This window comes from Sturnus vulgaris, chromosome 17 (genome assembly GCF_052056855.1).
Source record: "Sturnus vulgaris isolate bStuVul1 chromosome 17, bStuVul1.hap1, whole genome shotgun sequence".
Taxonomy (NCBI): Eukaryota; Metazoa; Chordata; class Aves; order Passeriformes; family Sturnidae; genus Sturnus; species Sturnus vulgaris.
Genome location: NC_142259.1, coordinates 7,130,976 through 7,143,877, shown reverse-complemented (window position 1 = coordinate 7,143,877; position 12,902 = coordinate 7,130,976). Strand labels below are relative to the sequence as shown.

The window sequence follows — 12,902 nt, the reverse complement described above, 5'->3', positions numbered from 1 at the left end:
AGCCCTATCCCTGGAGAGGGGATTGCCACTTACACCCACAGAGGATCTGCCAGCCCCCCAAGCACATACAGACAGAAACCATGCTCTGGCTAACCCACGGCCACAGGATGAGACCCAGCAAGCCATCCTCGTTGGCAGGTTTCCAGTTTTCTGGGAAGGCACCATAAGACCCAACCCAGAAGGGACATAAGACCCCAGGAGCAACATGGCCCCAAGGGTTAGCAACAGGACTGTGGTCCCCAGGGGAACCCCAAAAGGGTTCACTTACTTGGCAATCAGAGCCTGCTCAGCTTCTTCCTCACGGAAGAGGAAGTTGTGCATTCTCTCCCGATAGTTGAGCCGGGTGATGGGAACAACTGCGCTACTCTCACTTTGGAAATCCAGTGCCAGAGCAGGAGGTTTGTACTTTGCCAGCAGAACCACATCGTCATCGGTCCTTGGCATGCTGGGGATGATGATGCGGTTACCCCGATCCCAGCGCACGAAGTTGACGGGGCGGCTGCTCTCCCTGGTGCTGGGGACGTGCTGGGGAGCCTCCCGCCTCCCAACCTTCACCTTGATCTTTTGCATGAGCACGGGGCGCTTGCCGAAGTCGAAAACCACCCACTGCTCGAAGATGCCCAGGATGCAGCACTCCATGCCGACCTCCACCAGCGCGGTGCGGGGCGAGGAGGACACGGTGGCCACGTGCTCCCCACAAAGGTACTGCAGGCCCCGGGAAAGCCCGTTCCCCGAGAAGTAGAAGCTGACTCCAGGCTCCCGCTTCAGCAGGGCCACGTGCTGCAGGTGCATCTGCCATTGAGGACAAGACAGGGACAAAGTGAGGGCAGCCCACAGCTGGGAGCTGCTCCAGCAGCATTTTCTAGAAAAAGTTGCTAGAGGAACCAAACTCTCTGTCAGTCTCACAACTTATTCCTTATGCAATCCCGCAGCCATTACTCTAAGATCTCAGGCTTCAGTTTAATATCAACCAGATGCAGTAAATGGGAAATCTACTTTGGAGAAGACAGGCTTTTGCCCCCAGCATCTACAAAATCCTGGCCAGGTAAGCAACTGACTTGTTATTCGTGATGATACAAGGGAGGTGTTGAGAGCAGCCAGGTCTGCCCCAGGACCACTGCACAAGACAGGAGACACAGTGGCTGCATCCCCTGCACGTGGCCCCAATGCAGGCACCACCTGAGCAGCTCCCGAATACCCAACACTTGTTCTCATTTAAAAATGCCCAAATCCCCACCCTTCTGCCCCTTGCAGAAATAATAACTAAAAACCCTCCAAAGAACTGAGCTTACCTGAGAGTGGACCTTGAACCGCCATTGGTATTTCTTCTTCCTGTCCTCCAGCTGCACATGCAAAGGCTGCTCACACACAACTTGGACACCCTCGATGTGCTCAGCCATCTGTGGGGAGTCATGAGAGGAGAGGGACTGAAGGGAGCATCCCAGGGACACACCTCAGAGCCCTCCACAGTGCCATCTTCATCTTTGCCTTTACGCTACATCCTCCCAAGAGGGATCAAGAGTACATCCTCATATTCCATCCTCACCCACCGCTGCTCTGGGTCCCCACACAGCAGCCTTGGGAAGCATGAGGACACACAGCATAGCCCGGGTACCCCCAGCAGGTGCTCAGGTTGCCGTCTCCAAAGAGATGAAGGAAGGAGGATGCCACATCCCTTTTTGCATCCCCATTAGGAAGGTGAGCAGTGGGCTCCATTCCCAAGCTCTCACACCAGAGGATTCTTGTGATGTGCTGGACCAAAGCGCTCCCACCCTGTGCCCTCCACTCACAATTAACACCTCGTTGGAACACATCCGATACTCAGCAAGGAGCCGGTCCTGGTAGGACAAGAGCCCGTCCTTCATGGCTTGCTTCTTTTTCTTCACAGAAACCTTCACCCTCTGGATCCACTCCTGCAGCTCCTCTTTGGAATGAGCCTTGGTGCAGCTGTTCCCCATTTCACACACCTCCGCTCTGTCGGGAGAGAAGTGTTCCAGGTGCCACCCATGCCTGGTGGCATGGGGATCCTCAGGGAGCCAGGAGCTCCCTGCTGCTCCTGCCCTCTTCCCTGCTGGATGTCTTACCTGCTACACAGTGAGAACCTGGTCAGCCCGAGCGGTGGAGCACGGTGAACCCACTGCATGGAGCTGTCAGCCGAGAGCATCTGCACGTGCTCGATGGAGGAGCAGTGGTTCTCAAAGCTCTCCTGCGAGCTGCAGGTCACCAGGCAGATGTTGCAGTAGAACTGCACGGGCGCAGGCGCTGCTGGCTTGCTGTTGGCTCTGCCATTGCCCACGGATGGCAGCAGGTCGGAGCGCAGCAATCCTTGCTCCCTCTCGGCCTCCCAGACAGCCATCTCCACGTCACTGTGGGCAAACTGGCAGCGCTGCGGGCCGTGCCTGCAGGGCTGGCCCCGCGACACGAAGCGGCAGTAGGTGAGGGTGTCGATGAACTCGGGGCAAGGCCGGATGGCCGTGTACTGCTGCTTCTTCTGGCTGTCCAGCACCGCGTGCACCAGGAGTGGGTCCCAGCTGTGGTGGGTCTCGCAGGGCCACCCGCAGCCACCCACTGTGATGCGCTGGGGGCAGCCGAAAAAGCAACGCTTGCAGATCTCCTGGAAGTGCCCTCCGAATTCGCTGGTGATCTCACTGGCAGCAGTGGCAGTGAGGTGGGGGGTGGCAGCAGAGTGGGCCCCCAGCTGCGCCTGCAGCACCGCCGCCTTCAGCCAGCGCCGCTCCAGCTGGTGCTCCCTCTCAAAGTTCCAGACCATGGCCTCCTCCACGCTCCAGGCAAAGGTGCACTGGTTCTTGTGCCTGTTGCAGCCCATCCCCATCACGTAGTACCTGCAGACAGCGTAGCGTGCTGGGTTGGGGAAGCCGGGCCGCCGGGACACCTTCCTCCATGCTGTGCCCCTGTTCCTGCGGCTGCGGCAGCGTGCCAGCAGGATCTCGTACATGCACTTGTGCTCCACCTCCTGCGGGTGGTAGGTGATCTCGTTCTCCTTCACACTGCACTTGGAGCAGACCAGGAGCAGCTCCAGCTGCTGCTGGAGGCTGTCCAGTGGCACCTTCGGGCCGTTGGCCGTCGGCATCTTTGGCAGTAGCTTGAGCGTAGCAAAATTAATGGTGGGAAGATCTTAGAAGGTGATGCCGTGGGGAGGAGGTGCCATGGGGCGAGTGGCCTTGTCCTAGCTCACTGCATACCTGCTGGCCATCGGTGCGAGATCATGAAGCCTGACAAAGGAACAAGGAACAAGTGACTTATCAGGAAACATCAGACAATCCCTGGCTGGGCACACACAGAGGCAGTGGCACAGCCAGGAACCTCACCCAGGCAACCTCGGCCTCAGCACCTTCTCCTCCAGCTCTGTTCCCCCACCAGCTGGGTCCCAGGGGAGTGTTTTGTACAGGAATCAGACTGCTGAGTGGTGCTGGTTCCCAGCAGGGCTCACCCTGGTCCCCCATGTCCCCATAGACCATCAGCATTTACCATCCAAAGTGGCAAAGCAGTGACTGCTCCAGAGGGCCCAGCACAGTCCCCACAGCAGCCACTGATCTCCCCCAGACCATGGACACATGATCCAACTTCCTCTTCCTGCTTCCAGCACCTGCCCCACCTTGGGTCCCTCCTGCCAACTTTTTCTTTATCCTATTTACTTCCCTGAGTTGGCCACACAGCCCCACGCCAAGGGGGAGGAACCCAGCTCGAGCCCCTCAGCCCACCTGCCCCGTAGCACAAAAGATTAATTGGAATTAATTAATGAAGCAACCACCCTCTTTGCTCCTGGGATGCAGCATCCAAGGCCGGGAGATGGGCATGCTGGAACAGGGGCCTGCTGGCATCTCTTGTGCTCACAGCTGAGTAAACATCCATCTGAGACAGCTCAGCCCTGGTGGCGAGCAAGGCAACTCACAGCTCACTGCCCTCTCCAGCCACCAGCTCCGGCATTTGCCATCAGTTTCCTGGGTAACCAGAGGCCAGAAGCATCCCTGGGAATGATGCTGCAGGGTTTGGTGGCTGGGCCACGTGGTGAGGGTGAAAGGAACATGCCGGGACACATCTGTGGGCAGGGTGTGCTGCCAAGAAAAGCCATCAGCCTCGTGCTGAAAACCCAACTCGGGCTCCTGGCCAGCAGCCACCACTGCCTGGGTCTCTGGCAATGCCAGGGAAGAGCAGGATTTATGGCTATGGTCCAGCGGACAGTGGAGTAGGAAGGCAAACCTTGCATTGCTTCTGCACTTTTAATTAAGAATCTTTTCCTCTCTTCTGGGATAAACAGGATGCTGGGGAAAGCGGGCAGGGAGTGCTGAGGCTGCTGCTCCAGCTGGAGTTCTAGACAAGAAACACTGAGTTGGAAGTGGCTGGAGCATCACCCACATTCTCAGCATACCCTTAGAGAGCTCTTCACCTCCCATCCCAGTGTCACAGCAGTGTCACTGCTGCTGAGCCATGAAGGAGTCATCTAATCCTGCTTCTCTGTGTGCATCAGGTCAGACACGTGCTCGAAACATAAACACCCGCCCGGTTTATCTCTCAAGGCCTGGCAGCAAGCCTGGCACTGGGCAGAGCTGCAGGTTTCAGTTTTGGGAAGCTGTGGGATTCCGTGGCAGACTCCCACGCCAGCACTGGCTTGATTTGGGTCACTGTGCCACAGCACTGTGCCATGCCATGAGCTCTGCATCCAGAGCTAAATCACCCAGACTCAGCTCTGTGACTTCACTTCCAAAACTTTACTTGAAGTACTCAGTGCAGGCTGGCAGTGAAAGAAGAGCAGTGATCCCAAGCTGGCTGGGGCCAGCAGAGAGCAGGGTATTCCTATCTTCTGGCTGTAACAAGGTCATGGTTATTGGAATAAAATTTTCTGTAGTCCAAGGGTCAGGAGCTCTTTGTATGTTCGGATTCTACCACAAAAAAAGAAAAATTGGAGCCCCAGCTGAGGTTCTGGTGCTGCCTGATTGCTGACTGATGCAGATAAAATGCTTTGTACCGAAATGAAATAATTTGGGAAAATTTGAAAATAAGCACCTATAAAGAGAGGAGGGAGTGCAGAACAATCTGTCTCATGCCCAAGGGCATCAAGAGACGCTCCTTTGATTGCCAGCAAGACAGCAAAAGCAGCACGGTGCTGGTGGGGGCTGCAGACCCCTGGAGCTGCTCCAGGCTGTGAGTACCAGAGAAAGCCCTGGACACTGGGAACCAGGCAGAAGTCTGGGGAGACACAGCCTGCTCCAAGGGCTGGACCGCGAGAGGGAAAAACCCTGCACCTTGTGGAGATCAAAATCCCTCCTTTTTGAGCCTGGAGAGACTATTTGCTCGAAGGGAGCAATCCCATTCGACTTTCCCCGGGAGATCAGGGATGGACTGGAGCTAAGCGGGATCTCAGGGCAGAGGGAGTGTCCCTCCCAGCCGCAGGTTCAGCTCGCCCCGGGACCTTGGCACGGGGCAGGGGGGACACGGAGGGCGGCGGTGGCAGCGTGGGGCCAGGCTGTTCCCGAATGTGGCCAGCGGGAACACAGGTCACGCTCAGCCGCCGAGAGCCTTTCAGCTCCTTTGAAGCTGGCGAGGGCAGCACGTTCCCAGTGGAACTGACATCTGCAGTTTCGGGAAGACTTTGGTATCCCTCCGATAGCAGTTCCACCTTCCTTCCTCTGGAAGTCCCCGCCTCTGGCCGAGCCCTCCTGGGAAAAGCACTCGAGCTCAGGGTTTGTGCGACATCTATGCAACACTGTAAACTGGTGAAAACTTCGGTGTGCCTCAGTTACTCACACGGGAGAGGAAGAAACCTGATCGCTGGCACTCGGCTCCGTGCAGGGGGAGCTGAACTTGCCGGTCCCGGCACATCCACAGAACCCACGGCATGGGAGACGCGGTCCTGCAGCACCGCCGGCACCGACCCGCCCGGTTAAACGCTTAAGAACTGCCCATAAAGACCGAGCAGGACAGCCAGGGTGCCACTGGAATTCATGCCTAGGCAGGGCATCCCAGCTGGAAAAAGCTAAGAGGGAATATTCCACCTTTAAAGGGGTCAATTCCCCTGCTGTTTATTTTTTTAAGAAGGCGTTTGATTTTTGAGCAAACTGCCAGAACATGCTCTGGGTCTGGAGGTGGGAGGGAAGAGGAAGTGCAAACCCAGCTCAAAGTCTCTGTACAGCACTAGTGCTGACACCAAATTAAAGCTTTTTTCTCTCTACAGCACTCTTGCACTAGACAAAAAAAAAAAAAAAAAGAAAAGAAAAAAAAAGAAAAAAAAAAGAAAAAGAAAAAAGCTAAGGGAACTTTTGCAATCCAAGCTCGGGTGGAGGGAAGACGCAAGCACGAGGAAGCTCCGGGAGGTGTGCCCCAAGACAGCTGTCCCACTGGGAATAAAACTGATGTCAACAGGGCAAAATCCAAATGCTTCAGGGAAGGTAAGAGTGGATGGGGAGCAGTATTTTCCAGCAAGCCACAGACCATGGTTTACAAGCCGAATTTTGTATATTTCAAAAAAGAAAAAAAAAACACACCTTTTTTTCAAGAAAAAAAACACTGATCCTGAAAAGCTCAGCCTGGCATTTAAAGCCATCACATCATGCTGATGGGTGCTAAGTCACCATGACAGACAGAGGCTGATTTATTGTACCCCCAGCCCCATCTGGGCGAGTTCTGTCTCTCTCCCTGGCACCAACACAGACCCATGCACCCTCTGCCCAGCTGTAGTCCAGCCTTGCCACAAACCAAACCCAAACAGAGCACAGCATGGCCTCGCTGATGGCATTTCCTCTGCGCTCAGGAAGACGCTTTGGGTCAGGGCCGGGCCACGCTGTGTCCAAGCATCGTCCCTGGCAGGCGCCTTGCAGGGCAGCGCTGCGGCCACAGATAATCACATTTCCCTGGAAATGGCGAGGGGAAGCACGGCTGTGGTAGAGAAATGCTCATGGTGCCCTGAGTCCTGATGCTCCGCACCCATCTTATACCACCAGGAGGAATGCAGCCCTTCTCTCAGCTCTTGACTTCGTTAATTATTGACAGAACATTAGGCAACGCGCTACGCTGGAGTAAGCCAAGTGTCCCTCGATCAGAGCAAGTGACGTGAATCAGAGTGTTGGGAGAGGGATGGGGACAGGGGACCATGTGCCTCGAGGGGCTGCAGCCCCACACCCCGGTTACAGGACCTAGACAAGCACTCGCCCTTGCAAGTTTTTCTAGAGCTACAGGCAGCACTCAGAGCAACAGTGCAAGACCTTCCCAGCATCTCCAGCACCGCACCAGTGATCAATGCAGCCGGGCTGCCTGGGAGGGTTTGGAAACGGAGAGAAACTGTCAGGCAGATGCTGGCCAGTGCCACCCCACCACCGCAGTCGTTCTGGCTGTACCGAAACCGCAGCCCTCTGGAATCTCCCTCCAATGCAAAAAACAATCCCCAAAGTTCTTGGCGCCCCTCTTTTCCAGCCTTTTTCAACCACACAGCTCTCGTCACATCGCACCCAAGAGCCGGCACTACCATCCTGGCTGCTGCAGTGACAGCCGCGACACCACTGCCCGAGTGTGTGTGCAGGCACAGACCCTCCAGTTTGTGCAGATCCCCGAGACACGTGGACTCCCAGATGCTGCATTTGCTTTTATCCAACTGTAAGAAGTTCACCGGGAGCTCCCAGATGCCATCCCCGAAGTTCAGAGGCGGCAGCAAGGTTAGAATATCGCTGTCGGGGATCGTTTACCAAAGGCAGCACCGTGCACCCCCGGGGTTCTCCCCACCCTCCAAACAGGACTTTGCACTTCAAAACCTGCACCCTGGCTATGACCCTCCTCTCCCGAACGCATCCCAGCCCAGGCAGGGACGCTGTGAGCCGCGGCGGGGGCTGAGCGGGATGCGCACTCCGCACGCCCTGCAGCATCCCGCACGCCCTGCAGCACCCCACGGCTCGCTGCGGGGCTACCGGGGGCACCCTCGGTCCTGCAGCCCCGCAGGGCGCTCCACTGACCGCCCATCCCCGGAGCTCCCCCACACCCGAACGCCCCCGCCGCTCTCACCGCCGCCGCCGCCGGGGTGGGGGGACCAGCGGGGACCCGGGGACTCGCCGCCGGCGGCAGTTTCGCTTCTCGGGCCTCCCTGCATTCAAACCGGGGCCGGACTTCGCGGAAATTGCATCACGGCGGCCCCGCCCCGCCCCGCCCGCCGGCACCGGAGGGGAGCAGGAGCCGGCACGGGCATCAAGCGGGGGCGATCGGTACCGGCACCAATGGGAGCCTCAGCCGGCACCAGGACCGCCACCAGGAGCGGGGAGCCGGCACCGGACAAGATGGACAGGCAGCGAACAGGGCGGGACAGGCACCAAGGGGAAGGGGCACCAAGGGGAGCGAGCACCGGCATCCAGGGCAGCAGGAGCCGGTACCGGTACCGGTAGCGGCACCGGCGGGACAGCACCGCCCACACCGTGCAGCGAACAGGACGGGCGCTCCTAGGGGTACCAGCCTCACACTCCGGTCCCGTCCCACCCCCGCATCCCCACGCATCGGGAGTCGAGTCTGCCCCCGGTCCTGTCCCCCCCAAGTGCAGAGGGGCCGCTTCCCGGGGCGCCGCTCACCCGCAGCAGGTCGAGATTCCCCGCGCTCAAATTCAGTCCAGAGCTCGGAACGGCGCCACCGGAGTTTTAAGCGAATATTGAGTGGCAGTCCCGGTACTCAGCTCGGCCCCCCCGGCAGCTTCCTTTTTAACGGGGCTCGGAGGGGCGGGGGTGGGGAGCAGAGCACTGTCCTCCTTTCTGTTCATCACCACTTTCGTTTTCTGTTCGGTTTTCCGCCTGGCGCGATGCACCCGCTGCAGAACTCAGCCTCGAGCCAAAAACAAACTCATACCCCAAATCCACCCCCGGAAGCAGCCGAGGCTCATTTGCATGTGTTTTGTGGGGCACCATCGATAGCCGAGGGCAAGAGCCCGCACTCCCGTTTGTGGGCACGTGTTACCGCACCAGCACCATCAGCTGATGCTCAGCCCCCGAACAGTGGGGCATCCTCAGCACCTGGGCTGTGGAGCCCCTTCTCAGCCGCTTTGCACCTCACCAAACCCATCCCACAATAGCTTAGCACCTCATCCCAGCAAGAGGCAGTGCCCTCCCTCTGTGCGGTTTGGTGATGGGGCAAATTTGCGGATAATGCACACAGAACCAACAAACCTTTCAACCCGGTATGACCCCAAAACACATGCACCCAAGCAAAGTCTCAGGAAGCTCCTCTAACAGCCCCAGCCCCAGGAACCCACAACAGCAGCCGCATCTCACCTCTTACAAGTACACAAGACTTCAGAAAGCCCTGACCTGTAAAGCAGGGGCTGTACCCAACACTGCGGTCAAGCCCCAGCATTCCGACTTAATGGAATTATCTTCATGCCAGAAGCCAGCTGCAAGCCCTAGAAACAACTAGGGAAAACTAACACACCTCCAGCTACAAGTGGCTGTAAAAAATCGCAGGCACCAGAGGCAAAATGTCCCTGCTTACAGGGACGCTGTTCAATCCTTCCATCGATGGATGGGCACGTTGTGCTTGGTGGTGTACCTCAACACAAAGCCAGCCTTAGCAACAAAAGAAAAGTTTTTCCTCAAAGCAAATGGGAGGAGGAAACACAGAGCCACCCTGTGGGGCGCGCCGACACTGGAGTAGGGAGGAAGGAGGGGCAGAGACCAGTTTCTGCCATGTTTGTCAACACAGTGAAAGGAGGAAAAGAAACTATGTTTTTGACCTTCCTGCTTTGTGCAGTCAGAGCTGCTGAGTTCCTCAGAGGGAACTCTCACCTGGCTCCCATCCAGCAGCACCCTGGGGAGCCAAGAAAAGGATTTTCCCACCAAGAAGAGGAGTGGGGCAGCCCAGGCCTGTGTATACTGGATAGACCCCACTGGAGCAGCAGGTACTGGATTGTTTCCAGCAGAGCACTGGGTGGCTGTGGAAACCAGGCATTCCTGGGCAGCAAAGCCACCAGGTCTGTGCAACAACACCCTGGTCACTGCTGGACCTGTGGCACAATGGCCACCTGCACCTGGCCATGGCTACCAGGCTCTGCTGTACTCCGTGCTCTGTCAGCAAGGAGCAGTGGGTGGCTCAGCCTCACAGCAGGATCTGACCCCGTGAAGCCCCCGTTCTCAGTGTTCCCATCCAGGAAAGGGCTTCCCAGCTTTGTCCTTGCAGCTGCCATGGGAACTGTTATGGTTTGTGCAGCACTAGGGCCCCATCTCTGCCTGGGAAGGAGAGACCAAGCAAAGCCCAGCCCTGGTATCAGAGTGGTCCACAGAGTCCCTCCCAATTTGCTACTGCCTGGGGCAGGAATCATCCTCTCTGCAGCCCTGACTCTAAACCACATCAAAGGTTTCTGTGACACCATCAGACAGCAGTGAAAAACAAACAAAATACCTGGCACCACTCCCCTGAGGTGCTCGAGCCAGGACGGGCAGTGCCCAGTTACCCAAGTGAAGCAGTCTTGGCACTGAGGCTTCACTCTGATTTTACAGGTGGGATATCTGGAGGTTTCATTGATTTTACAGGTGGGATATTTTCCCTCCAGCTCTAGAAGCAAACAGCTTTCACTGTATTTTATAAAGCTTCCGGCCCTTCTCAACACACGAGGAGCAGCGGGGCAGCCCCGGGAGCAGCCGGCTCTGCTGTCCCTCCATCGCTGGCGCCAGAGCGCAGGAAGCCACTGCTGGAGCAGGGAGGAGGCAAAGCTGCGTCACCACATCCACAGCACTAGGGCGGGGGAGAGTCGAAAACCAGGATCTGCCGATTTTAGACAAACAAACGTCGAACCGAAAAGCCCCGAGTTTCGGTTTCCATTCCTGCAGCGACACGGCCGACAGTCACGGAGCGGTTTCCCCAGGAAACCATCGCTGCTGGTCCCCACCCCAGCGCCAGACACGCTGCCCTTTGTGCGCGGCACACCTCCCCGCTTGTTCGAGGAAGTTGCTGGGAGCTAGGAGAGCCTTCCCGTGAGGATGCTGGAGCATCTCTGTCCCGGTAACAGCCCTAACCTGCCCAGAGAGACGAAGAGAGTGAGGAATTGGTGATTTCTCACAGCCCCCGCTCCCTAGCACCCCACAGGCAGCTGCCAGGCAGGACCGTAGCAAGGCTCTGCCTCTGTTCTCCCCCAAATACTGCAGTCTGCTCCTGCGGAATACCTGGAGGAGAAAATGCAAGTGGCTGAGTCTCCATCACCACAAAATCCAGGCAAAAACATGAGTCATCTGCAACCCTTACGTAATTTTGTCTCTGGGTGCAAGTCCTCTACACCTGGCTGTGAGCGGAGCAGCCCTGGGCTCCCCACGGGAGAAAAGGGGAGCAGATCTCAGCCTGAGCACCCAAGGGACCCCAGAAATGCATTGCCGGCAGCACCAGGCTGGTAGAACGGGTTCTGAGAGCCCCAGCCCTGCCCAGGGACCCCAGACTCACAGAGCAGATTGACCCACTGGGATCCAGAGCCATGTCCCAGTTGTGGGGTGCACGACACCCACTGCAGCCTTGGGAGCCCACAGTGGTGGGTGCAGCCCCCTGGGGCGGGCTTGGGGGCTCCCTCTGCAGAGCCCCAGGTCTCTGTGCTGCGGGAAGGGAGAGCTGATCCACAGGTGGGACGTGCTCTCCACGAGCAGCGCTTCACCTGCTGAAACCAGGGCTGCAAGACCAGGATCTGCTGCCACACTCGCACGGGACTTCCCCCCGGCCAGGGAATGCTACTCAATCGCCCACAGTCGCATCCAGCCCAAGGCCACTCATCCAGACACTGATAATCTCTGCATACATCTCGCTGCAGACAACTTCCCTTTTTTGCTTTTCCTTCTCAGCCCTCATCCTACCGCGAGCTGCTGACTCTGCAAGCCCCCAGCTGCCCTCGGCCGGGCTGGAGCAGCACAGACACCCCAGGAGTGGAGCACATCACCGGGGCATCCCTGAACGTCCCAGGTGGTCTCTCAAGGGAGGCAGGGCTGCCCCACCGGCACCTCCCTGGCTGGCTGCCAGCAAAGCTGCTGCAAAGGGAGGGAAGAATTGCACCAGCCCAAATCTGCCGGCCGAGCTTTTATTGCTTGGGGAGCTGTTTACATCCCAAGGAAGACCTGCTTTGCAGGGTAAAGTACACCCACGCTGAAAATGCTTTGCCGGTGAGGTGATCAGTATTCTCCAGGGCAGGTAAAGGTGCACGGAACCAGAGAAGAGCTGCTGGCTCCCGATTGCTCTGCCCCAGCCCTTGCTGCCCACTGCTGCACTACACCAACACAGAACTGACACAAATCCTGACCCATCCTACGCTCTGATATCACCTCTCAGACACCTTTAAAGAGGAGCCAGGAGGTCTCTCAGGCTGTCCTTTTCCACCCGAACATTCCCTCTCTCACAATTCCTGGATAACCCAGACAAGTCTGGCCACAGCAGAGATGGCTGGAATAGTATGCTCAGCCCACAGCTCTCCAGGGCTGGGCAAAGACACCATAGCTTTCCAGCCCTGGCACTGCTGGAGAAAGGTGTCCCTGTGTGGCAGAGGGACATTCACTCACCCTTGCAGCACAGGGGGGAATTCAGGCTGGAAAAACACTTCAGGTGTGGCTCAGCACTGCTGCTCACGCTGGGAAGGCAAAAGGCAACTCAGGGTGATCCCTTTATATGTCCTCGGTTTGACACGCTACTGCTGTCCCAAGTACAGAGATATGACAGCGATATCTTAGCAGCAGCCAGCTGGGAGGGAAAAACCTCTGATAAGGCAGGACTCCTCCTCACGAACCGTGGCCTCAGCTGAGTCTCGGCCAAAGCGAAACAAAATCTAATGCTTCAGAAGAATAGATCACTTTTCTTCCTGATTACGTGTTAGAACTCTTCTAAACACAGGTTGGGCACCAGTGATTATCAGCACTGGGTGCAGCTGGGCTATGCCAGCCGTGCCATGGACAACC

General features: G+C 57.4%; 1 protein-coding gene across 3 annotated transcripts in view; it reads right to left on the bottom strand.

Annotated features, from left to right (window-relative positions):
* HELZ2 (helicase with zinc finger 2) overlaps positions 1 to 12,801 on the bottom strand; it is a 30,189-nt gene extending 17,388 nt beyond the window's left edge. The window contains exons 1-5 of one of the 3 annotated variants that reach the window (XR_015807318.1): positions 12,510 to 12,801; positions 2,085 to 3,233; positions 1,791 to 1,974; positions 1,293 to 1,400; positions 269 to 792 (exon numbers count right to left, since the gene is read on the bottom strand). Coding sequence is in view for 2 of the 3 variants with exons in the window: in XM_088174839.1 (XP_088030965.1) it covers positions 269 to 792; positions 1,293 to 1,400; positions 1,791 to 1,974; positions 2,085 to 3,091 (1,823 nt within the window). In the remaining variant the exon portion in view is untranslated. Of the gene's footprint in view, positions 1 to 268; positions 793 to 1,292; positions 1,401 to 1,790; positions 1,975 to 2,084; positions 3,234 to 8,564; positions 9,221 to 12,509 lie in introns of those variants that run through there. The other 2 variants (XM_088174839.1, XM_014873844.2) reach the window with 2 other exon arrangements.
* Between the last annotated feature and the right edge of the window lie 101 nt (positions 12,802 to 12,902).